Source organism: Ambystoma mexicanum, chromosome 11 (genome assembly GCF_040938575.1).
Source record: "Ambystoma mexicanum isolate Mex_15411 chromosome 11, UKY_AmexF1_1, whole genome shotgun sequence".
In the NCBI taxonomy this organism is placed as follows: domain Eukaryota; kingdom Metazoa; phylum Chordata; class Amphibia; order Caudata; family Ambystomatidae; genus Ambystoma; species Ambystoma mexicanum.
The window spans coordinates 429,869,181-429,896,153 of record NC_090934.1 but is presented as its reverse complement, the minus strand read 5'-3'; the positions used below and the strand labels follow the sequence as shown (position 1 = coordinate 429,896,153).

At 44.0% G+C, this 26,973-nt stretch overlaps 1 protein-coding gene across 4 annotated transcripts in view; it reads right to left on the bottom strand.

Annotated features, from left to right (window-relative positions):
- Window positions 1-26,973, bottom strand: part of LOC138503489 (F-box/WD repeat-containing protein 7-like) — a 733,637-nt gene that overhangs the window by 191,131 nt on the left and 515,533 nt on the right. For all 4 annotated transcript variants that reach the window (XM_069623260.1, XM_069623261.1, XM_069623259.1 and 1 more), the window contains one exon: window positions 22,606-22,805. In XM_069623260.1, the coding sequence (XP_069479361.1) occupies window positions 22,606-22,805 (200 nt within the window). The remainder of the gene's footprint in view (window positions 1-22,605; window positions 22,806-26,973) is intronic.

The following is a 26,973-nucleotide window of genomic DNA, read 5'->3' as shown; positions in this document are numbered from 1 at the left end:
TAGGAACAAGTTCTCACTCACCAACCGCAAAAGGGATCTCCCTACTTCTTCAAAGGTTGATTCCAATAGACTCTGATAAGGCAAATGTAGGAACTGAGGCATTGTAATTGTAATTGTTTATTTGTAAAGTGCTTATACACAAGTGAAGGGCTTCAAAGCGTGTCAAGGCTGAGTTGACCCTGCTAGGATTCGAACCTGCCAAAGCAGGCTGTGCACATACATCATGGTTGAGCGCTTAGCTCACTGTGTTATTAGACAGGCTGCAGCATTAGCATTAAGTTTACTAAACTTAAGGGTCCCCTGATTTTTATCAGTTGAGCCTAATCCCACCGTGACACCAAATGTGGCATTCTGGAGGAAGGGGTCAGACAAAGGGGTAGCATGATATGAACACTTCTTTATTAAATGAAAAAAGAAGATGGCCTAACTCTCCCTATTTAAAAAAGTATTCCCTACCTAACTAAGGAAAACCAGGTGCTCGTCATCAGGGTGTTGTCCAAATGAAAAGAAAGCCATGTCCTCTGTCTAAAACTACCTAACACTAGCCCTGCTACTATATATACAAACAACATAAAGAAAAAGAGGAGAATGACTCCCTTCTCATGGTTCACTGGTATCCACCTTTGCGAATGTGTTTAAAAAGTTTTAAATAGGAGTTTGTGTTCCACAAAGATGTAGAATTCTAGGAGGATGACTCCCTCCTCCTGGTCCAATGGTTATGCGTCTTGAAAATATCTCTGGTACGTGTTGCCTTAAAGTCTGAATCAACAAAACTGTATTGGGATGCCAGAATAATGATCCCTTCTCCTGGTTCACTTGACCTTTGATGACAATATTTCTTAACAGTTCTTACTAAGCTTTGTACTTCTTTCCAGGCTTTCTCCAAAGTTAATTCAAGTGTCCTTGCTTCACTTTGCTTACTGTTGCGATAAGTATTGTGGTGCTGGTTATCTTTGCCAGAGATACTGAGATGAGGGGATCCCTCCTGAGGCTTTGGTAGGCTTTGCAACAATTACTGAGATGAGGAAGATCACTACCGATGCTCTGATCCGCTTTACAACAATTGCTGAGTCAAAGGCGATCGCTCCTGGTGCTTTGATCAGCTTTACTGAGACAAAGGAGATCCCTCTCAAGGCTTTGGTAGACTTTGCAACAATTACTGAGACAAGGCAGATCTCTCTGATGTATTTGTTATTCTCCCCCAATCCCTCACCGGGTCTACTGTGAAGCCTGTTACCTCTTCCTTCCTGGGAGATGGTCGCTGGTTCTTCCTGGGCCATTGGAGCCGCACTTCTGTGCTTGTCACAAATATTTCCTAGCTTCTCTCTACCTGTTACGCTCACCTGGCTCCCACAGAGGCGTCGATCTGGACTGGACTGCTGCAGTCTCCACCAATGTGATGCGTAGGGCCGAGATGATGGACTGGACTGGCCCACCTAGCTTCGTTTGCTTGGCCCGTAGGAATATTCTTCTGCAAGTAGAGAAAGTGAATTAATCACCCGTGGAGTTGAGCGTAAATCCCCCCACCCCGCTGTTCTCCCCACTGATCACCCTGGATGTTCCCTCTTATAGTCTCACCTGATGATTTGAAAAGATGAGCTCTCCATCCTGCATTGAGCACAGGGGCGCGTAGATAACCAGTTGCTTCACTGGCTCGAAGGAATTGGTGAGTTCCAGGACAATATTGACTCCGATATTCCCGGCAAGACGCCGTAAGTATGTAGTTCGTAAGAGTTCAAATGCCTGACTTTCACTCTTGTCCGATTCCTTGCAGGTTGCAGCTTGACCCTACTAAAGAGTTCCTCGTGGCAACCGGTAATGTTCTGGTAAGGATTTGTATTATCCAACACAGTTCGATAAAATAATGTCCATAAGTAACCTGTTGCTTTCTCCCTTATTCAGGCGCTGAGAGAAAGTATGAAGTCTCGGGGAATAATGCCTCCGGCGGTAAAATCAGGTAAGTCTTTTGTGGTGAGGAGGGTTCCCCTTGTTAGTCCCTTGTTTCACCTTGCTGTCCTTATGCTTCCCCTTAGGGGCCGGGGTTCGGCTAGGATGCAGTGGAAGCTGCGCCGACCCGTGAAGAGGAATAGTACCCCCGGTGGTAAAATCAGGTAAGTCTATGGGGGGTATTCCTCTGTGTATTCCCTTGGCTCACCTTGCTGTTCTTGTCTTCTCCTTAGGTGCCGGAGTGCGGCGGTAACATGCAGGAGGATGCAGTGAAATGTGAAGATGCTGCGAAGGCCGGTGAGTTCAGCGCGGCGCTGCAGCAGGCGAGGCGACGCACATAAAATAACTTCTTTTTTCCAGCTCGAAGGCACGATGGTTCAGGAATTCAGGTAAGGATCAAATGTATTGCTCTTGTTCTAACCTTTTCTCCTTCTTTCTCCCTTTTTCTAGGAGCTCCAAACTCGAGGCGGGCGTGGCAGAAGACTGGATGCAGACTTGTAGGCACGGTGAGCGTTACGCTGCTGGATGCAGAATAACGCGAAGCGTGTGCTGCTCTTCGGGCGTGGTTTAAATAGCCTCCAAAGTAGTCCCAGGTAAGTATTCCTCCCCAGCCCCAACCGAGTAAAAAATAGTCCCTAGGTAATAGTCCCTAGGTAAAATAGTCCCTTACAAGCCTTGTTTGGCTTGAAGCTCTTGCAGCATGGTCTGCATCAGGTAAGTTTGCAGCATGGTCTGCATCAGGTAAGTTTTAATCTATGAGCCTGGCGCCTATGGTGCCAGGACTGACTCTACATATGAGCCTGGCGCCATAGGCACCAGGACTGCACCCAAATAGCCCCTAGCGGGGGTTGTTGGGCTTGCTTGGGGTAACTTGATGCCTGCTTCCGGGGTTGCTGGACTTGGTCTGGGTCCCTGGGGGTAGGCATCATGACACTACCCCACTTCAGTTCTGCAGGGCCCCTTGTTCACCGGTATCGCCGTTATTCACTGAGGTCATGCCACCGTTAACCGGGTTGTCACTTATGCCTTGGTCGGGCCTCCTTCTGGCGCACAAGGCTTCCTCTTACCTTCCAGCCATGTCCTCTCAACCGATTACTTGCTACTCCGTCTGGCATCTTGGTTGCTGGGTTTGAACTTCCTGGACAGGTGCGTCTTAACGCTGGCTTCTTTTGAGTTTCCCTGGTTCCTCTTTGGGCAGTCCCTTATGTGTTTTTACGATCAGTAGCTGGGTCCTCCCCAGCACAATGTTACAGACCCTTGTCTGTATCAATTATATACTCTTCAGGCCACCTCGGGAGCACCTCTTCCCAGTACTTTGGATATCACATGAAAGAGAAGTTTGTATATCTCCCATAATCCTCTTCTTCACGGTATTTCCATAAGACAATGAATTAGGTATTTTAGGAAGAAAAGGAGGAGTGTCACAATAACATACATTGGTACTGACATACAGAGGAACCCATGGAACGGGAGTCACCATCCGCATGAAGGAAGTCACTTCCTGTATGGTCCTCCCACTTTTTACCACCCCTAGGAGGAATGTCGAGTAGCAGCAGGGAAAGGCTCCCCCACGGGGAGAAGTGACGTGATCCACGATTCATCACAGCTCATACCTTTTTAACCATACAAGGTACAAACTCAGGACTGGGTGAATTTCATAGCTAAGTGTCTCCTCTTCAATTCAACATAATTGCTTTGCCTTCCCTAGGATTTTTAATAATTAATAAAAATTATTCAAATTCATAAGAGTATGAATATTTACTGCACAAATTAATGTTGTATACACAGGCATGCATCTGCGAGAACAGATTTCAGAAATCCATATATCATTATTGTGGCAGGTTGGTTGCTACCAGTAACTATGAAAGAAAAACTATTTATCATGTGAAGTCTTAAAAGCAGATAATGCCCACACCTTTTTCTGGTCAGAAGTATAGAAGTTATAATCATCCCATGAAGGGTCGGGTTCTGTATTCTCTGAGAGTGTCTGACTAATGGGCAAGCGAATGGAAGGACTCGGTCAATTAAATAGTCTGTCATAATCCTGATATAAGCATCAGAATATTTTACACTTTAAAAAGTGGGACCACAGAGGAGATGGGATATGACATTGGAAAAATCTGCAGGAAAGCACACACTTGAGAATATGATTATGAATAGATGAATCAGAGAGAGACCATCTGAAGGGCTGATGAAAGGAGGATTCCTGTCAAGGGGATATGATATGATATGATATGATAAGGTATTTGTAACGCGCCTATACACAAGTGTTTCAAGGCGCGACGAGGCAGGGAGGGAGGGAAACAAGGGGAAGACAGACAAACGATCCTACTAGGCCAGGTGTCATTCAGATCGCGCAAGTGCAGAGGAAGGGGAAAAGGAGAAAGTGCAAGGGGGAGGAGGTGGGGGGGAAAGTGCAGTACAAGGTAAGTAGCGTAAATAAATAATAAAAATAATAAATAATAAATAAAAAGGGCCAGCTGGTGGCAAGTGCGAGGTAAGTGCAGAGCTGGGAAGGGGGCTGTAGGGATACAGTGACAGTCCCGCAGTGCAGGGGGAGCCAGGGAGGCAGTGCAAGTGGAGAGTGGCTGGGCCCTGGACCGAGGTCGCTGAGAGTGGCCCAGATGCAGGTATAGTGCAGAATTCAGTGGGGAGTTAAGCAGGTTTAGCAGGGGAGAGGGAGAGAGAAGGCAGAAGCGAAGAGGAAGGTTTTGAGGTGCTTCCGGAACCGGAGATGGTTCTCCTCAAGTTTCAGGGAGGCAGGAAGGCTGTTCCAGAGGGAGGCCCCTGCTGCGGAGAGAGATCTGCCCCCAGCTCGTTGCTTCGAGAAGCGGCTGACCATGAGGGAGTTGGAGACGGATGAGCGAAGGGCTCGTGAAGGAAGATATTTAGGAAGAGAGAGTTGAAGGTATTTAGGCCCCAGGCCCCAGAAGGCCTTGTGGACAATGCAGAGGGTTTTGAACTTAATCCTCGCAGCCACTGGGAGCCAGTGAAGAGATTTCAGTCCTGGAGAGATACGGTCCCTGGGCTTGAGGCCAAGGACAAGTCTCGCAGTTCTGTTCTGGATAAGTTGCAGAGGGCGGAGAGTGGAGGCAGGCAGATTAAGATAGAGGCTGTTACAGTAGTCCAGCCTTGAGAGAACCAGGGCTCGGGAGACAGTGAGCTTCTGGGGGAAGGAGAGGAAGGGAAGAATACCTCTGAGGAGGTGCAGCTGGTAGTGTGACTTCTTAGAGACGTCAGATATATGAGGAGAGAAGGAGAGTGTGGAGTCGAAGATGACCCCGAGGTTTTTAGCCTTGCAGGTAGGGGCAGGAAGGGGGCCAAGGGAGGCCGGCCAGAGAGCTGCAGGGAAGGAGGGAGTGGATGTGCCGATGAGTAGAATCTCAGTCTTACTGGCGTTAAGGCAGAGGTCGTTGGCGGCACACCATTCCTGGATAGCAGACAGACAGTCGGAGATGAGGGAAGGAGAGGAGGAGGCCGAGGGTAGCCTGAAAATGAGCTGGGTATCGTCCGCATAGCACTGGAAGTAGGGGCAGAGAGTGGCGATACGGTGGGCAAGGAGTGCCAGATACTGGTTGAAAAGCCAGGGAGAGAGGTTGGATCCCTGGGGGACACCACAGGTGGAGAAAAAGATGTCAGAGAGGAAGGAGCCCATTTCGACCTGGGAGGGTCGACCGGAAAGGAAAGAGGTCAGCCATGCCAGAGCCTGACCAGTGATACCCAGGTTATCACGGAGACGGTTGAGCAGGATGGCATGGTTGACAGTGTCAAAGGCAGAGGAGAGATCGAGCAGAATGAGAACACAGGGAGTGTTGGAATCGAGGTTCAGGAGCAGGTCCTCACGGATGTTCAGGAGAGCAGTTTCCGTGCTTCTGGCCGCTCTGAAGCCGGATTGATGGTCATGAAGATTACCAACAGATTCAGCATGGAGGTTAAGCTGGGAGATGGCCAGTTTCTCCAGGAGTTTGACCACAAGTGAATCTACAGAGAACAAAATATGAGGCAGTCCTACATTAATAGGACCAGATTTGGAGAGGGGATTTCCACTCTAAAAGAGCCAGGCTTTTCCTAAAACTGAAAGTTTCTTCTCAAACGTGAGTATGGGAGTTCTCCAAAAGAAATAATACATTCTCTCTTCAACTATCTTCCTGCTAAGTGCCAGAAAGGGGGTTGTTTCGGGAAGGTATTATCAAATACATTGTTTTAAATGGGAAATAAACAGTACAATCTGATCAAATAAAATTAAGTAAGAAGTCAGTTCAATCTAACTTAAAATAAATGTCTGAGTTATGTGTGTAATGGTATAGATCGCATTTGTGTGCATTCGGTGGGTGGCTCTTTAAAATCATAAGTTCCCAAAGAGTTTTCACAGAAATTGTTAACTTTGGGTTGTGATGTGAAGATGTCCATCAAATGTTAATTAAGGTTTTTCTTGTTGCTAAAAGCTAGAACCTCCCCCACTTACCCTTTATTAGGTATATTGGGCTCTAGTTACGAGCCTGGTCTGGATGGAAGTAAGTACTCTAGTAATGCTCGGTTATTTAAAGAACTATGCGAGGCGGTGGATTGGACCCCAGATTATAAACACTGTTCCAATTTTGAAACACTGAAAGGTGCCTTAAAGAGAAAAATTCTGATATATGATTGGGTACAGAACTATGAGCATCTTAATACTATGAAATCCTAATCTTATGTGGCGTCAGTGGTTCATTAATATCTGAAGCCCGAGAGTTATTTAGAAGTCTGCCCTGACCCGCAGGTCAGAGACTTCTTTCTTCGGCTTCGAGTGAATCAACTTCCAGTGTTGGCCATCTGTGGGGCCAGTAGAACGATTCCCCCTGAGACGAGATTTTGTAGGATCTGTCATATTCCCTCTAATATTGAAACACTTAGACAAGTATTGACGGAATACCCTTGCCTTGGCTCTTTGTATATGGTGACATTGGGCCATCTAGTCCACAATCTAGATTAAATTAAAAGCAACGAGTTTTGGATGCTTTGCCTTAATTCTACTTCAAAAACGGTATTGTTGGCCCTTTATAGGGTCTGGAGATCGGTGGTGATGTTTTTGGAGTAGACTGACACAGACATGGAATAGGATTGTGATGACTATGATAGAAGTTGTTGGCAGACAAATGTATGTATTGGGCTCTTTAAATGAGAAGTGGGATGATTTGAACATGATTTGGTTTTCCCTACTTTTCTTAATGTGATGTTTTATTATTTTGAATGGAACATATATTTTTCCTTTTCTTTAATATTTTAATATGTCTTGTATTTATGAAATTGGAAAATTATATATGTGACAAATTGTGTTAAGTATTTGTAAAATTTGTTAAAATTGGTATTATTGTAAAAGTTCAGTTTCTGAACTAATATACAATTATAATAAATAAAAATAAATTAAAAAGTAATGTTTTTTCTTGATAATGTGTGTTCTCTGAAGGCCATTGCTATATAGTAAAGAATGGGAAAGGTGAGAAAGTATATTTGTGTCATTTCAACCACTCAATTTGAAATTGCACAGTGAGATCCATATGTGAAGTGATAGGGGAGGGGTCTATAAGCCTGTTCAATACAATCTGAAAACCACTATCCCAGTTTGCGGGGTGAGCTGAAATTATGTGCCTTCTAAATCAGTGACACTGCGTCTCCAACCTGAAATATGCAGGGGTTTGATGCACTAAACTATGATCTTATTTTAAATGACACATACATAGAAGCAAACCTCAGCACCATATTTACATGGGAAACAGGGGGCATGCAACAGTTCACTGATAACAACACTTTTGGTAATAATGGGATAAGCGAAAGTCCTCTTTATTATATGCAAGTGTAGTTTTATGTGCAGTTTAAGATGCTATCATATTAGAGAAACTAAAATGTTTTGAAGAATCCTATTACTGTTAGGAAACATCTGCCACCTTGATTGCCATGTGGCACATTTAAACCCAATTGAAACATGTATAAGATACTAAGCTGGGCGCTTCAGATAAATATTCACCATGTGCCCAGATCTGCCTCACCTGCAGCAGCCTTTAAGCAGTCCTATGTTTTGTACAAATAAGGACTTGAGTGGCTAATCATCCAGAAACGTGTTAGCTTTGATTGATAACATTTGCAACGGTCCCTTCTACAAGCCTTGTTATTGGTGAGGACTAGAATAATTATGTTGACCAAGGGATGCATGGCATTTCTCACAAATAATGTCATAGGCACTTCCTGTGTGGGGCTTATCCACATTTGGAAGCCTTGCCACCCATGGCAGGAAGAATGGCCGCAAACCAAGGCTCTGAATATTCCACTTTCTGACAAGTGGCAGCAGGAGAAATTCAAACGTTAAGAATGGGGGAAGTGTGACACATTAATAATTCATGGGTAGAAAAGAAACAGAATTTTTCCATAACTATCTCACACATGTCAGTCAGAGCTAGATGACAGTCAGTGAACTGATGGAGACTATGCACACTCCCTAAGTAATGCGACAGGTAGAAAAATGCACATATTAGGTCACCCTGTGGTCCTTTATAAGAGATCACTTTCCATAAAATGTCATCAATCCTGACAAGACCCAAGACACAGGTCCCTGGCTCACCGCCCTATTAGCAACCTTATATCCTCAAAGTTCACTCCATGTAATGCACATGTCTGTTTTGTTTCCAAAATTGCAGTATTTATTTTTTGTTTTTCTTTGTCTATAGCATCCATCTGTGCTCTGAACCAGTGACCATCTCAATTGAAATGAGTTGCTAACAGTACATCTTCAGTAGTCATCTCCTTTTGGAAGAGTTGGGTTCTCTATCAGATAAACACTGGAGTGGAAGTCGCCTCTTAAATAGGTGATGTATTGTCAGGGAAGAGTTTAAGTAAGCTTAGCTTTTTTCTTGTGTGTGGCATCTTTTCTTATTCATTATTTTTGTTTTGATTTCCAGCTACAATAGAAAGAAAGCTTTCACAATTTTATAACAATTAATTAAGTTCCAGAATACAAAAGAGAAGTTTAAAAATAATAAAGGTTCATCACATCAAGTATCACATAAAAAAAGAGAGGGAAGGGGAGAGGGGGGAAGGAGGAGAATGAACTAGAAAGCTGCCAGAAAGGAATTATGCAAGAAACAAAATCAAATAGTTTCATAAGCCAATTAACGCACCTTTCCTTCCACCCTTCATTTACATTTTATCCTAGTACTCGGATATCCTGCGAGCTTGGGGAGAGGGAGAGAGTTGTGGGGAGGCCTCTTAGCCAGACTCCTCACTTAAAGTCCTCTTATTCCTTTCCACCCCCACTCTGCCCAGTTTATCCAAGATTTTGTAAAGCAGATCACATAAAGCTAGGATACGGCTTTGTGCTTGTCCCCCCATCAGGGTAGCCCAGCATGCCTCTGTGCCCTGTTCCATTTCTAAGCATCTCAAACGCTCTTTGTTAAGTGCCATACAGCTGAGAACCAGATGCTTTGTTGTTTCTTTTTGTGCAGCCACTCCACACAATGTACAACCTAGATCTGTCGTCGAGCCATACTTACTTCCAACCTCTTGAGTGTCGGTAGTTGGTTCAATCGGAATCTTAAATATAATGTTCTTCTCTTGTGACATGAGAAACTGATTATGTATCTCGGGATTTGTTTCCTCCTATATACGAGCCTTGCATACTCCTTGTTCAGGCGTGATTTTGATATGTCTTCTCTTATTTTGCCCCATTCGTGCTCGAACAATTTTTTCTTTACCTTCGCCTGATTTGCGGGAAGCTCTTCCATGGTAGACCCTATTTCCTTAAGCGTTATATTCATTTCGGTTTTCAATCTGCTAATAGAGTCTGCCAAGGTTTGAGCCTGTACCATACCCCATTTTTCATACAGAGAGTGGGATAGTGCATTTAGTAACTTAGCATAGGACATCAGTTTCCTCCACTCAGCCCTCGTGCTGAGTGAAACCAAACCGAACTCGTGACGAATGATTGAATTTGGGATTGTTTTGGCTAATCTTAAAATGTCTTTCCAAAGCTTCCCTTGGAACATATTTAGGTTCTGTCCAAGATCATTAAGATGTATGTCCAAGCCGTATAGGAGTGTTGGTTCCACCTGCATCTGATAGAATCGAATGAGTGGGACCAATGAAAAACGGCACAGTTGTGCATAAACCCGCCTCATCTTCGTAAGCAAGGGACCATACCTAAGACTTGGATAGTTAACCCCTCCTGCTTTAGATGTTGAATTCAGAACCTCATAGCCCAAATAGGTTAGAGCAGTAACCCTTTCTAATGGCTCATCACCTACTTACCTATTGATCTTTTTTGGTCTTGTTTCCGTCGAAGAGATGTGTACCCTAGATTTTGCCCCATTTGCCTTTAGGTTGTTTTCGAGTGTGTAACTGTGGAAGAGTGCCAATTTACGCTGTAATCCCAAGCAGGGCCATCTTAACAGTGTTTGGTGCCCGGGGCAAAGATAGCCTTGGGGCCCCCTCCCATAGCCCATTTAACACCTGCCCCAACCAACTATCTGGATGGATTATGTGTCTCAAGTCAAATCCAACAGAAGTAACACAGCCAACTCTTTCCTAAAACTAGGTTTAATTTACTGAAACTAATAATGGTCCAGGGAGAAAAGCAATAGATGAATACCCCAAACACACGCCTCGATAAAGACCCCTGTTGGGTCAAAACACGTGTCCACTCCCTAACTACCATGATCAGTGCAGTGAACTGACTTTTCTAGTGCTCTACCTCCTACCTTTATACATTCTAAGTTCACCTGGAAATAATATAGTGGCTGCATTCCGAAAGGACCTGTTATAAAGTGATGTTACTTTACGCACGCACCGAGAACCAGGTCTTGAAATCAGTCTTGAAAGTTTTACAATACATATGACAATTTGTAGAGATTGCAAATGATCTCATGTCAGTCAAGGCATAAACCAGACCTGGCTTTCAGATGCACATCACACTGCACTCTGGTACTTGTAATCCTGTATTTTTAAGGTGAACATAAATTCCAAATGATGTGCTAAAAATGCTCATTAACATATTTTGAAACTCTATTTCATCATATTTGTAGGAAACAAGAGTGCATGGAGTAGCAATACTTGATGGGAATAGTGGGTAGTACTGTGTCTGCCACTGCCCTCGGCATTTGGATTATAGCTTCCAAATACACATTTTAAGATGTTCATCCTCCTTTTTTAATGGAGTAAGTAGGTTGTTAGCCAAGTGGTAACATGCAGCTAGTGCCCCTTATATCTGCAATAATGTTTGAGTGATAGTAACTGATGTGGTAACGGCACCCTGGCCTTTGCATCGGTAAAAACTCTCACATACTCCAAATGGCGAGTGAAATCTGTATCTTATCTCAAGGCAAATAAATATCTCGCTCCCTTTCTAAACTGTCAAGTGCATTTACGTGATGTCTGATTGCTCTTTAGGAACTTCACATTTTTCTTCAGAATCTGCAGAATCTTATTTGTAACATATTTCTATAAGGACTTATATATTTGTCGGGTTGTTGTATTATATATATTTTTTAATAAGACCAATGCGGACAAGATACATGATCAAATGCCTAAATTGCAGATTAGGCTCAAATCCCAGCATCGCTACTTAACTAAAGTTTGTGACCTTGGGCAAATTATTTTCTCTTGCTCTGCCATATCTGCAGAATTTGAGCGCATAGTAGTGATTCAGTTTACAGTGTATGCTTTTCGAAAAAGCCACACTCATCGTTTAACATACATAATGAACAATTTAGGCGGACCCAAGAAGAGTCTGTGTATTAAATACAACTCATTGTAGTTATTACCTGGCACCGGGATGCAGCTTCTTTTTATGTATAATGTGCTTCAGATGGATTACCTTATTCAACCTTATTCAACAATCTTGCCCTCAGAAGTCAATGTCACCAGTGCATTGACAATCAGCACATACTTTCCTTTGCATGTCTACATCCTGTAAGTTAATCTTTGAGCAGTTGTAACAAAACGGAAAGCCCTGGAGGCGGAACCTAGGGCTAAAGCATAAGGTGTGTCACTGGAGGGGTAACCGCTGGTCTAAATGATGGCATACTGTTAGTTGGGTATGCTTTACTTATTCATCAAAGGTTGTGATGGTGTTAAAAAAAAGTCACTGGTGACCCATACTTTGATCAGGGATTAAGGAGCAACAGCTAAACGAATTACACACTTACTGATAGCCTTATTTGAGTGGCTTAAACATGAGATTTATTTCATGTTCCTCAACATTCTGGTTGTAAAACAATGAAGGTGGTACACACCAGTTTGCCGTGAATAAACAAATTGATCAGAGCATAAGTCTCAGATGTGTGATAAGCCAAACATTTTTGAGCAAACAACAGTTTCAAACTCTGCATTGAATTTGAATGCAGTGTGAGTGGAGGCAAATGCATCACATTGGTAAGAACCAATACAAACATTTACATATATCCAATAAACAGAGTGGTATAGGTGTACATATAATTCGAGAAAAAGGGATTCAATCAGGCAGGTTGAGGGGAATAAAAAATATATGTCCTTCTAGACAAAGAATCCCACTAGGTGTGGGTCTTGCTATGGTTGAGTGGTGACCAATTCTCAGTCGTTAATCCTCAATTAATCTTTGAGCAGCAAACACTGTAATGAGGGCAGGCATGGAAATCAAAGAGCAACTGATTGACCCAAATTCAGCCATTCTGCTCGTTCCCTGGCACACCACTGGTGGAAAGCATAGAGAAGCAGAGAGGGAGGATCAATGGCAGAGAGAGGGGGAGATAAACAGAGATTGGCAGGGTAGGCAAGGAGGTTACGACATCGTAAGAGCAGGAGGGAGCAAGAAGGAAGGGAGAGAGAAAGGTAGAAAGTGAGTGTAAGTGAGAGGAAAGATGAGAGAAAGAGAGGGAGTGAGTGTGAGTGAGTAGAAGCATGAGAGTGAGAGACAGCGAGTCAACAAGCAAAAGGGAGCGTGAGAGAGAGAGAGAGAGAGAGAGAGAGAGAGAGAGAGAGAGTTGCGACTCAGAGTGGAGACAAAAATTAAAGATAAAGAAGGTGAATCAGGGGATCAGAATAGAGGGACAAGGATGGTGCACGGGAGGAGCAAGGCAAATACGGGGTGAGAAAAAATAAGGAACAGTGAAAACGAGGCAACGACAACAGAGGGCGCATACAACTAAAGTGGCAGTCCAAGGCAGCAGACAACAGAGAGGGCACAGATTCCAAGGGGAAGGAGATAGAGTGGAGAGGCAGAACATTTGGGAAAGACAAGGAAGGGAAGCGAGAACATGATGGTGAGTCAATAATGGAGAGGTAAGGAAGGTGAGTGAGGGGAGGGACAGTACTAAGAAGGGGATGGGGAGCAGGAAGAGAGAGAAGAGACATAACGAGACAGTGGAGGAAGAAACAAGGGAGGGGTGACAAATAAGCTTATCATGTAGAGGAAAAACTATACAATGAAGGGATAGACATGTGAGAGAGGATGGAATGAGTGAGTGACAAAGAAGGTGCAGGGGAGAAGGGAGAGGGTAGACTTAGTGAGATGGTGAGTAGAGAGAGAAGCACAAGGTTAGCTCAATGGGGGACATGTAGGAGTGACAATCTAGAGGACAAGTAAAGAGGTAAACTGGCCAATAAAGTTGACCAGGGAGAGAGAGGACAAGGGGAGCTAGAAAGAAGTTCAGGGCTTCTAAGAGAGAAGTAACATAGTAGGAGAGAAACACAGAGGAGGCAGGTAGAAGGTGTGATAGGAGTGTCAAAGAGGAGAACAATAGGTATGTTTGTGAGAAAGGTTTGAGTTAGGTGGGTGAGAGATTATGGGGTGGGTAATGAAGGTGGAATTTGCGTTGTCATAGATGTTGCTTTGTTAGAAAGCCTTTTTGTTGTGTCAGTGAGGAAAGCCTAAGTGTGCACATTCAAGGGGAGAAACATAAAGGAGCATTCAAGCCTCACTGAAATATTTATAAGATTTCAGTGTACTGTTCTGCAAATGAATAACAGGGCAAATAGGACACTCCTTCCAGTTTAGGGAGTACATGTGACCCATGTGGAATGCAAACCCGCGCTAGACTCCAAGACTTACTGAAATGCTTCTCAGACATCCTGAAGGTCACAATGGGAAATCACAGAGAGTGGGGGCAGTGGTGCAGCTATTTAGGGTTCACATACTAAAACAGGACGCATTGTGAAATCCATAACTATCAAAGCTCTGTGAGTAGATAAGGTGAGGAAAAATACAGCTGCATGCAGTACACAAAAAACACTTTGTAGACTTGAACAAATTAGCTCAGCTCAGTGTAACAGCCTAAAACAGATGAAAGTAAGAGTCTGACTACCAATCAAACTGTCCTTACTCAGCACACACATATCTCTCTTGAGAACTTTTATCTTTATGGGTTATCACAGAGAATATACATCTTTGCACAAAAACAAAGGATAGTGAAGTATCATTTATATAGCGCTTTCACCAAAGCACTTTACATAGAACATATTTACATTCACTATCACAGAAATGAAGTTGGTACTCATTTATCGACCCCGGGAGGATGAATGCTGAGTTGGCCTTGCCAGGATTTGAACCTGCGACTTTCAGATCAAACACAGATCGCAGCAGCAAGCACTCAAACCGCTGAGCTATCTTATCAATAAATAGGTTTCTGAATTAATAAATCGCACAAGCATGTATTGCCATGGTTTGGGGGAATCAGCTTCCAACATGTAGGTATACTCAGTTATCTAATTACACATAATACTATTTGTTTTTATATATATATTTATTTTTACCTGCTGCAAAATGTCATCTCAAAAAATGATTCTGGAAAGTATGGGTCTACCGTGTCCTGCTCTTTCCAAGACAAGCAGCCATTCCGAACTCAGGTCCCACAAAAGAAAAACAAGCTAATCATGGAGATCTATGGCCTGTGCTTTCTCACAAGCTGCATTGCAAGCCATGCTTGCAGAAATTAGGCCCATAAACCAGGCCCCTCCATTGAATGCATCTTGAAAGTTAACATGTGCTGCTTGCAGCCATATTATCAAAGAGGATGTCTGCTGTTCTGTTACAGATACTTGGCAAACAAATAACAACTACATTTTGCATCTAAGTATGTCAATTATTTGGATCCCATACTGCCTCCCCCCCAGATTTGTTGACAGGTAGGGGCCTCCTCCCATAGTGGGGGCCCGGGGCACGTGCCCCGTTTTCCCTCCCATAAAGACGTCTCTGATCCCAAGGCTGTGAGATCAAACAACACTAAGTCATCTGCAAAAGCAATCCAATCCAGTGTTGCCTGCCCCAACTTCACTGCGTTGTTTGTTCCCCTCTCCGAAATTCTGACAATATCTGCTCTGTACAGGTTGTGATAAACCCCTGTCTTAACCCCAAATGGGTCTCTATATGAGATGTCATAGCTCCTTCCCTGTCTAGTCTGACTCTCATTGTTGGTCCCGTATGGAGTAACATTAGCATTTTCACCAGAGTTAATGGAATGCCGTACCTCACCAACTTGTCCCACAATCGACCATGACTAGCAGTGTCAAAGGCGCTAGTCATGTCAATTGAGGCCGTATACACGGTCCCAATTGATTTGTTCCTCACTGCTGCTCCCATGTATGATAACTTGACTGCATTTGGTGGGGTCCTGTGCCTGTTTGAAAACCTATCTGTGACTCTGACAGTATTCCTCATGAGTTTATTTATCTTTTGAGATCTCTCAGTCTCAGGGTCCTGAATATTTTACTGCTGGAGTCTAAGAGAGCTGTCGGTCTGAAATTAGCTGGGTTTAAGTTGTCCCATTTTTTATAGATTGAAACAATGTGGGATTGTCTCCACATATCTAGGACTCTCGAGGTATCATATATGTGTTGGAAGAGTTCCCATAGAGGCATTGCCCATAGCTCCACATTTTCCTTATGACTACAGAAGGGATACTGTCAGGGCCTGGGGCTCTTGAGGCGTTTGCTCTTCCAATTGCCCACACCACACCTTCTCGGTCCCATGGACACTTATGTTCCTCCTGGAACCTTTCTTTCAGATTGAATAGGGGATTGTTATCAAGGATCATGTATTTCTTCCCCAAAAATTGGATGCAGTCCTTTGCTGGGATTTGGCACTCTTCTTCATAGGTCGTGTTTCCTTTTGTTACTCCTGCCATCATTGACCAAAAATGTCCTGCCTCATTTGTTACCAGGGAAGTCACCATCTCTTGTTTTCGTTTGATTACTGTTTCCCTTTTAGTCCACTTAAAAACCTGTCTATAATGTATCATGATCCTCTTTGTTTTCTCTAGATATGAGTTAAAGGAAGCTGAGTTTAGCATACATGCCTTAATCTCTGCTCTTGTGCACCTTTTTACTTCCTTGATTTTTCCATCAAAGGCGTTTAGGTGGGTCTGTTTTACCAACAACTGACCCTTCTTAGTCATAGATTTCAGGCATGTTTGTAACATCTCATTATAAATCCAAACTGTTAGTTGGAATCCATTTTCCACCATCTTTCTTATCTGTTTTTCCCCACGTCACCGTAAATTCCCTAACTGCCTTTTTATTCAACATTATGGCTACCCCTCCCTTGGTGACCTCAGTAAAGCTCATGTTAGGGTATATTTTGTGCATCTTTGGGAATAAGTTTAAGTTGTAATGTAGTGGGAAATGATCGCTATCTCTGGCATCCCCTCGAACTATCAAATTGTTTCTTTTAAAGAAATCTGCTGAGACAAAGATGTGGTCAATCCATGATGAGTGCCCTCCCTTCTTCCAGGATATAAACGTTTGTTATTTTCCCAGCTGGCTCACAAGGTCATAAGACCCATTGCGCGAGAAGATTTCTCCATAGTGTTCCCAGATAGTCTCTCTGTAATGCTGCGATTCTCCTCTTCTTGTATCCTTTATCGGTTTGGTCTCTACACAGAGCGCATAGAAGTCTCCTGCTATTAGTATGTTGATGTAGCCTTCTTTCTCCAGCCATTCTTCAAGCAATGTTCCAAGCTCGTTCTGCAGTTCCAACTTGTGTTTTTGAGATGAGTTCCCATAAATGTTCAACATTAAGTGGTATGTCTCCTGAGGAGTCATGTTAATGACTATAGCCGTGAGGACAGGTGAAGTTACCTCCAGCTCGTAATGTGTCGCATCCCAGCTCTGATCAAGAGCTATGACCAGCCCTCCTTTTGGTCACCCCAGATTGCCTTGAACTGCCAGTTTGCAGTAAGTTCTATACCCCTTGAGATCCAGATGTTCTCTCACCATTGTCTCTTTAAGGATAATCACATTTGCTGTCCAAGGGCTTCGTAGGCGGTATCCTTTAATTTTTGGAAGCCGTAAATGTTCCAAGTGGTAATTTTGAGAGCACTCCAGTTAAAGTTGCTGCTGGGCCTTTCTTACCTTCTGGAGCATCTCCAGGGCCCCCTCCAACCAAGCCCAATCATCCCCATTCACCCTCAGGCCTGCCAAGATAGTTTCAACTCTAGTCATGCTGTGCCTGGTGCTTGTTGTTTGCAGCAGGTTTAGGTATCTTTCTATTACTTCCTGTGTGTTCATTTCTAGTAAGTAAAAGCCCAGAGTTTTAAGAGCTTCTCTATTGCTCCATAACATCTGTGCCACCAGATTGAAAGAAAAGTAGCATACAGATTGTTCTGCACCTGTCTTTGGGAATGCCACTCGCAGGATGTCCTCTGATCTTAGTGCCCTTAACTGAAGGACCGCTTGGAATTCTTTTATTATCGTCCCTCTGTTCAGGTGCAGTTTGTTATCCGATGTGCATCCCATTTCGGTACCCATGGAATATGTCTCTTTCTATTTCCACAGGCTTAACCAACCTTTGGTTGCCTTTTGGTTCTACTGGTGTTGCTTTCAGGGATCCCTTTTTAGTACCTTCTTTCCCCTATTCCAGTTGAGGTACCTCTGTTGGTGTTTCTGGCCTGTGAGATGCGTCTTCCCTGTTGTTTACCTCTGGCAGTGTTTTGTTTCCTTCCTGTTCATTATTTGGAGAAGCTTGTTTCTTGTTTCTTCTTTTGTCCAGGAAGTTTTTTTTATTTTTGACTGCTTTTTTTCTGTGTTTCCCTCTTTTTCTTATTGATCCCATGGATGCTTTCTTCCTTTTCTTTTTTGGAGGTCTCCTGCATCTTTCCCCCAATTGTGATTCCCTCTACAAACTGCTTTGTCTTGGATCTTTTGTTTATGTTCGGGGCTGTTCGATTCTTTGTCTTTTTATTTTTTTTATTTTTCCCCTTGCTCATTTGTTGGTTTGTTTTCACCCATCCTTCTTGATTTTGAGATGTCTCCACATTTTCCTCTTGCATTTCCAGGGTATGGTTTGATTCTATGACCTCCCCCTCTCCTTCCTGCACCTCCTCCCTATTCAGTCGTGCGCAAAGTGGTGATGGTGAGTCTGGCTGTTTCTTTTCCTCAATAGAGAACCTCTCTTCTCTGTCTGGATCCAACCAATCTGTGGATGTTTCTATCCACATCCTTGGTTTGGTGCCCTTGGTGGCTTTCTGATTTCCAATACCCTGGTTGTTTTCTGCTTCTTTGTCTTTGTGACAGGATTCCACCAATATCACCTTCTCATTTTTGTTTGCCATCAAGGTGCTCAGTCCTTGCTCCACCACTTTCAATTTATCTGCGTTTCCCTGCACCCAATCTTTAATGTTATCTTGTAGTCGTCACATTGATTCCAGCACCAGATGTGGTGCAGAAATAGAGGCCGGTCCTAGGGTGTCTATCTGTTGCATGATGTTTGACTCTCGTCTCATAATAATGTTGTTTGGCATAAAGCAGTTTTCATGTATTGCTTTAGTCTGCTTTTCTTGGTTCTTCATTTGATCTTGAATAGTGCTACTTAGTGGACTGTTTTGGTGAACATGTCTTTCAGTGGAGGCATGTTCCCCTCCTTTCAGCGATGATCGGTAAGTCCTCTGCGTACTTCCTTTGATGTTGCTGCATAATTGCACAAAGGAATGGTACAGTGTTTCTTCTTCATTTACGCTCTCTTCTGATGCATGCGTCTTCCTTTTCAAGTAGTTAGTAGGAGGCACTCGACCCGTTTCATGGGTCATATGTTCCCTTTCCTTAAAGAAATGTATCTGTACATTATATGTAATGTCATTGCCCTTTTTTCGGGTGTTCCAAAAGTAACATGTCCTTTTTGAATATTGGTTTAGGTTCCGAGGGAGCAGTTTTTTTCTTTTTTGCCAACCTTTCCTCAACCTACTATTTCTGAGTAGAGTGTGGGCCTTTTACCCCCTCTTCCATCATATCCAGATGCCTGGAATTCTGTGTCAGCTCAATTATTTCTTGTGTCTCCTGCCTGGAATTCTGTGTCAGCTCAATTATTTCTTGTCTCTCCTGCTGGTTTATTTCCCCTCCTCCTCTACCATCGAGGGCCTGAAGTATGGAGTGTACTCACTTTCAGACATCTGTCCTTCTCCCTCCTGATATGTTTTCAGCGCCTCCTTTCCTTTCTCTGTAATGGCAAGCCTGCCACTGCGTAGTTGTAGTGCCATCTCGTCGCCCTTTGTTTATGGGTTCCTCGGGCTCCTCCCACTATCAGTGGGCTTTTACTCATGTTCTTTCGTTCCCACTTTCCGTTTGGTCTAGTGACTGCTTAGTAATTACGTTCAGATTACTGATGTAATCGTTAACCTTTGTTCTTTCTAGCGTCACACTAGTTCTTTATCCTCGTTGTATCAGATTATGTGCTCTGAAAAGAAGAGCAGTTTCTGGGTTTGAGTATCCGGGAGGTAAAACTCATGCATGTCACGAGTCTTGCACTGAACTCTGCGGCACTCTTGTCTCCAACTCTCACACTCCCTCGATTGGTTTATCCAGCGAGCAGGTCAAAGGCAAAAGGGCCTGAAGTCCCTGCTCAAAGTCCTGGTAAGCTCCCCCCTTAGCCGCCTCCCCCCTGGCACCTACCGCGCCAGAGCGCTGAAGCATTGCGAGGCACGCATTGGAGCACCGGAGCTCAGCGGACTACACCGGACCACACCGGACCACAACTAAGCATACACCAGGCGCAGCGACCACCGCACTGCTCACCTTAAAGAAAACTTTGATTTCTTGGAACCACGGCAGCCTCAGGGGGTTCTGAAAACTTCCCGATGTCAGTGCACAGTGCCCGAGGAGTTTCTTCCTTCCCTCTCTCCTTCCTCCTCGCTCATGCTAGAGGAGAGGAGGACCCAAAAGACTGACACAGGAACCAACGAACGAGTGTCTAGCCGCACTGCGGTGTGTCTCTCATAAACGCCGAAACACACAGCTGTTTCCGACACTGGGTCATCTTACCACTGTGGCATCTTACCAGTCAGATCTGAGTTACCTCTTTCCATGATGATGCTTGTTTGTTTCCATCAGCTGAGTGAGCAATGCAGGATTGGTGAGGCTGGTTATGGTCACCACGAATAAAACTGTGCATTAGGGTGTGTGTGTGTGTGTGTGTGTGGGTTTGCATATGTGTGTGAGTGTGTATGTGTGTGCCTCTGTATGTGTGCATGTGTGTCAAAATGCCACCTTCAAACATGCATTCTCCTCTGACTGATTTTTTGATTTTGCTCTGATCTTGAGCCCTAGAGATTGGTGATCCAACTTTTCTCATGCTTGGCCCCAAACAATATTTTAACAGATAATGTTTTTGTTTTCGTTTAGTCCATCTATTGCCTGTTGTGTATACCTCTCATGCAGTTCGGTTTCCAGTACCCAATCTGCCTATAGGATAACATCATGAGAAAACTAAGAGGCTCCTTCTGAACTAAATATCCAAGAATACTTAGGCTAATTGTTCATAAATTCATCAATAAATCACAAGCAATTACATATTTCCCATACTGATCAAATTGATGGCATTCACTTACTTTACTTGGACAAAGAATATACAAATTATTTAATGGGAATCTAAAAAAAGGAACTTTCTGCAAAACAACATGTCCAATTGAAAGAATATAAATATTTCATACATTTCCTTAACGATACCAGACAACATTCTTCTTAATCTGAGCCAAATAACGGTCCAATAACAATACATGATCTAATGAAAAACGAATTAAAAAAGTATGCAGTACGTGTGAAAACAGAAATTGTCTGAAATTCGTTAGGCAAACTATTAATAAGGAACAGTAAAAAAATGAAAAATATAGTTAGAAGCACTACTGCAAAATATACAACACATTGTAATCAAACGCGATCATGCAAACAAATCCACATGAATATCAAATTGGTAACCACGTGTTCGAAAACGCTTTTAATGTGTTAATCTAAATTCTAAAGACACTCATATGTTCCAGTTATACGAGCTGTAAGAGACATATCGTATTAACACAAACTGGTCATTCTGGACACACTAACTGGTAAGATATTGACATTTCAACATGCAGAAGAACGATTGTATGCCTTCATCAGGAACACAAATGGTTATGTGGGACATGTGAATAAATTAAAGAGTACAAAGAATCCGAATTACACTTCAAAAGGTACCATTAGGAAATCTAGCAATGGAGTTGTAAGCAAGGAATGCCACCAGAGAAGTCTGATGGCCCAGGGAGGACCTGCTTCCAGAATGCCAGCTGTGTAAATCAAGCTTCTCCACACACAGAAGCGCCTGGTTGACGCTAGGGTGGCCCTACCAGTTGGTTGGAGTGGTGAGATCTACATCTGCAAGCCAGCCAGGTAGGACATGAGGTCCTCACACTACTCTTGGGATGGGTTTGTGGATGAGGTTTGCTTTCCAGTCTCGTTTTTCTGTATGTGTTAAAGAGTTATGTGGAGGATTTTTCTTTTGCCATGATTCAGGCCTGGTAATGAGCTTTCTGGCATCTACAAATGGAGTGTTGCCTGCATTCTAGTGTATAAGGCAGGCTGTGCAAGAGTTGGTCCTTCTTTCAGGCCCTTTTAAGAGATCGAAGCAGCATTTCAATTGACTCAGTTCATCTAAGCAGTAAGTATTTTGAAGGGATTTGGAGGATTCGTGCCACAGTTGGAGTGGAGCGAATAGGGTCAAGTGCACTATTGACCCTGACTGAAGTTATTTCCAGTATGGCGGACGGGCTTCTGGTTAGAGTAAGCTTATTGGGAAGACTACTTCCAGGTCTTCATGCACTTGACCTGCACCGTCATTAGGTGTAGGAAACATCTCAATGGTTACCTTTGGCAATTGGAGAAAATCCCCTTCTAGCTGAAAGGTGATCAGGACATGATATGGCATTAGATCGCCAGGTTTCTATTGATATAGAGGTTGGGTGAGAACATGAGATGTATCCTGTGCCTACCAGTGTGAACTGGTTTCTCGACTTATTGAGTGAAGCGCAAATCGTCAACGCTGATTATGATTCCTAGCACCTGACCACTGGGAGTATCACCTTCTCCAATGTTCCTATCGTCCTGGTGGAGCACTCTTTTGGAAGGACATAGCCATTGGGGCAGAGCCAGTAGGGTGGATATATCACCAGGGCACAGGTGGAGGAGCTGGCGGTATGGGCAATATATGTAATGTGGAGCATATCTATCCATGTGTACATTGTGTACTTAAAATGAGGCTGTGGTTGAGTTCATTAGTAAACTATACTGTTACATTTCAGAAGGGGGATGTGGCGTTAATTATCAATAAACATCACACTTACAAGATGGCTGCTGTGATGTTTATCAGATTACCCCTATGCATATGCACCAAATGACTCAGTATAAGCAGAGTATGTCACTTACCGTTTCTCATTGTGCCTGTAGGTGTGCAGGCACTTGCCGGTGCCCAAATGGTACAGCCATATCCAAGCATCGGCACAGCAAGCCAGGTACCCACTGGCCACTGAGATACTCATAATAGCACCAGTGGGCATCTCATCTGGGCAGGTGGGCCACATCACCTTCAGACAGCGAGCAGAATCCAAGTCCCATATCCGGAGGCACTGTGGAGAGGATGGCAGTGTTTTAAAATATTGCCATGTGATCCCTACCTTTAAAGTGCATACGTCCACTAAATAGTAGTCTTGTTGATTAGAGTTGACAGATTGCTGGTAGGCAGGTCAACACTAGGGCTGTTTTGGACAGAGCGGGCGTTTGTAGGCATTCAGGAAACATCAGATGAGTATCAGCTACCGGATAGGTTCTAAAATATTGAAAGGTGGGCCTTTGATGGCTCCACAGTTGGCGAAACACAGGCAGCATATTGTGTTGTGAGGAGCAGAGTTGTCTCTTGTGTATAGAGAGTGAGCATGTCCCTACAAAAAGGGGGTTATATTTAACATAGTTGGAAAAGTTTTGGTTAGGAACAGGTTAGATACTGTACACACCCTGACCAAACTCTTTGACGCCGAGATTCCTGAACTCACAACGTCAAATGGTTATCCATGCTTCCTAAAGCACCCTGAAATTAACCTTTTAGATTGGTCAGACTTAGGCCTGCCACTCCGCAAAAAGGTTGTTAAATATAGCAGTCAATAAGACATATCTACCTCACACTTGTAAATAATGAACACTTATGATATGTTATGATATGATATTGTATTTATAGCGTGCCCATACACAAGAGACAGGGGAGGGGACACAAGGGGTGGACAAGAAAACGACCTTACTAGGCCCAGTGACATTGAGCTTGCGTAAGTGTAGGTGAGAGGAAAGGGGAAAAGTCCCGAGTGAGGGGATGAGGAGCAAGTGCAGGAGATAGGAACAGCACAAGAAACAAGAAGAGCGGCCAGCAGGTGGCAGTGCAAGATAAGGTGCAGAGCAGCAAGTGCTAGATAGTGAAGGTAGGGAGGCTGTAGTGTTACAGATACAGCCCCAAGTGCAGGGTTGCCAGGAGGCAGTGCAATTGTGCAGATGGGAGGGCAGGGACCTGGGCTCGTGGTTCAGAGGGTGGCCAGGTAACCAGTGCAGTATCAGACAGGAGATCAGCAGGGAAGAGAAAGAGAAAAGTTATAAGCAAAGAGAAAAGTCTAATGCTGCTTCCGGAACCGTTGATGGTTCTGCTCAAGTTTCAGAGAGGCAGGTCTATTCCAGAGGGAGGCGCCCACTTAGGAGAGAGATCTGCCCCATCTCGTTGCTTGGGAAAGCATCTGTCCCTCAAGGAGTTGGAGGTGGAGGAGCAAAGGGCTCGAGTAGGAAGATACTCCAGGGGAGAAAGCTGGAGATATTGTGATCCCAGGCCCCAGAAGGCCTTATGGACAATGCAAAGGGTCTTGAATTTGATCCTTGCAGCCACTGGGAGCCAATGGAGAGATTTCAGTGCTGGAGAGATACGATCCTTGGGCTTGAGGCCAAGGACAAGCCTCGCAGTCCTGTTCAGGATGAGATGCAAAGGGCGGAGAATAGAGGCAGGCAGATTTAAGAAGAGGCTGTTACAGTAATCAAGCCTACAGAGAACCAGAGCTCTAGAGACAGTGAGCTTCTGGGGAAGGAGAGGAAAGGGAGAGTACCTCTGAGGAGGTGCATTTGGTACTTTGACTTCTCAGAGACATTGGAGATGTGAGGAGAGAAGTAGAGGGTAGAGTCGAAATAATGCCAAGGTCCTTAGCCTTGCAGTTGGGAGCAGGAAGAAGCCCAAGGGAGGCCGGCTAGAGAGTGAGGGGAAAGACTAATATAACACCGACTAATATAACATAGTTCCTACTAGGAGAATTGCTGAAGCATAGAATCACACACAGGGTTATTGAACCATTGGCACCATTGGGAAAGTGGCAATTGATACAGAAATCCAAACGTCAGTGTTTGGAGTACAACCTGTTGGTCTGGCTTCTAAAGCCTAACCAACTTGAAAACAGAACAGAAGCTCAATAGAAAAGTGATTCCGGAGTTACATAATGACGAGAGCTTATTTTTGTCTAGGGTTCCAGGGTAGTACCCTAGCCTTTAGGTGCTGAATACCAGAAGGAAGCTTTAAGTAACAAGCCCAAGTAAACAAAAAAGTAAAAGAACAATCCCTAAAATGGCAAGACAGCTCACAACAGCATGTGTGTATGTATGTGTGTGTGTATGTTTGGGGTTTATAAAGCACAAACCGAGTTGGGAAGAAACAAAACACTGTGCAGTGAGGACACACCCAACCTCTATGAGGGAAGAAAATAGCCAAAGGGAAAGGATTTTTGCAAAACTGAAGAATTATGGCTGGAAGATTTGGAAGGGATCGTGACTAATGGCATTGCTCTGGGCAACCCACCAGCCCATCTGTATTCATTTTGTCGTGCCATTCAAAAGGGAAAGGAATATAACAAAAATGGTCATCAACCCAAAAGGGGCATTCCCACCTGGAATGCTAGGACTCAAGACCACAGGAAACCCCACAAATGTTTCAGCCTGGTGGGGCACCGCCAGGGAGGTGTAACTTGGATCTCTCTGGGCACAGCAAACTTGGGAGCAATGACTGGGCATATCTGTTCCACATAATCTAACTTTTGCAAAGTTGGAGTTTGCTGGGAGGTTTTCAATTAACTAACTACAGGGATTGCTCTGGGCAACCTCCAGGCCATTGTTTTTCATCCTGCGAGTCCATTACAAAAGGAGGATACCCATATGCATATCAGACTTGGTCCCACCCCAAAAGTGGCAGTCAGTGAGGTGTAGTTTGTGTCTCATGTCTATTTTGAGTCGCCCTAAGTGCAACGGGATTGAATGGGGGATGCCCAGGTGTGAGTCTCTTGTTTTTCCATTGATCACTTTTGGGTCTATCAAACAAAAAGGCTAGTACTATATGTTCTCAGACCAAATAATTGTATTGCGAGTCAAAGAGTCCAAACTACCAAAAGAATGATCCTACTTGTCCATGGGAACCACCATTTCACTTCTCAAGTGACTTATTGTTTAGACTGCTGCAGTGAAAAAAGTGAGAACATTGTTATACCTGGGTGGATGGGAGAAGGGCATGGAATTCCTGAACAGAGTGCCCTCTAATACTAGAATGTTCCTGCAATATGCCGAGGTCAGGGATAGTGTGGCCAATCAAAGCATAGTAGTAAGCACGCATGTCAGACCAGAACAGTTTCTTCTCAAGCATGCTCTCAGCAGTGTTAGTAAAAAGTGTATTTGGGTGGGGTAGCTGCCTAGGGAAATGCAGCAGCATGCTCTCAACTACTGGTTAGAAGGATCCTATGAACGATCAGCTAGAATTTTGGGCGGGTGAAGCAGGAACTGAGCCATATGCAAAATATCTGTTGGTGGCAGAGTGGTCAGAGTCCACCGTTGGAATCCCAGAGCCTAAACCAGCAAGGAAACAGGAACTAGTTAATCCTGCCACAGGAGAACAGCTCTGGCAAACCAGAGCCCTGCCATGTATATGCTGAGTAGGTGGATGTGTTGGCTACAGGAATCCCAGTGGCTGAATTGGCTGACCTGACAACACCTCAGGTATCTTGATTCCCAGTACAAGCAGATGTCTATCAAGCTCAGGGGGAGTCTGGCACCCTGGAACACGAAAGCATACATATCTCCTCTGAACAGGAGGAATAACAACTCCCTTGACTGTTCCAAGTTGACTGGCATGGGATCTTCTTCAACAGAGAGCTCTAGTGCCAGTTGGAACTGAATAACCCAGTGCCACAGAAGAAACCAACTGCCGCTATTGTGCCTCGGAAAGGGCACCTGGAGGTTAGGGACTGGGAGTAGAGGGCAGGTTGAATGCTAACTTCTACTGCCCTCAGATGAGAATCTCCATGATGCTGCACTGCACAACCATTCACACTCGCCAAGCTATAAGAAAGCATGAAGGCAAAACAAAGAAACTCTGATATTCTGGCCAGTAATGAGTGTTTGTTCAGCCATAGGCATGAATGTTGATCCATTAGGCCTGTGTGCTATGTCTTGCAACAAGTACATAACGGTTATTGCAAATTATGCCACATAGTGTTTAGAGGCAATACCCTTCAGAAGCTGCCTCAGTGCTGCCTTGAACCCTGACTTCCATTGAGTTCTCAAGCGGTGTTATAACAGTTGGAAAAGGTTCATGGTGGTTACAAATCTGTGTGAGATGACTCTGAAATAACCTGTGAGTTCCCTGTCAAAAACACTCTTAGACCAAGTAACTGGCAGACAGGTTCAACAAGACCTTGAAGGGGATGACTAGTGCCACAGAACAGCCCGTTAGGA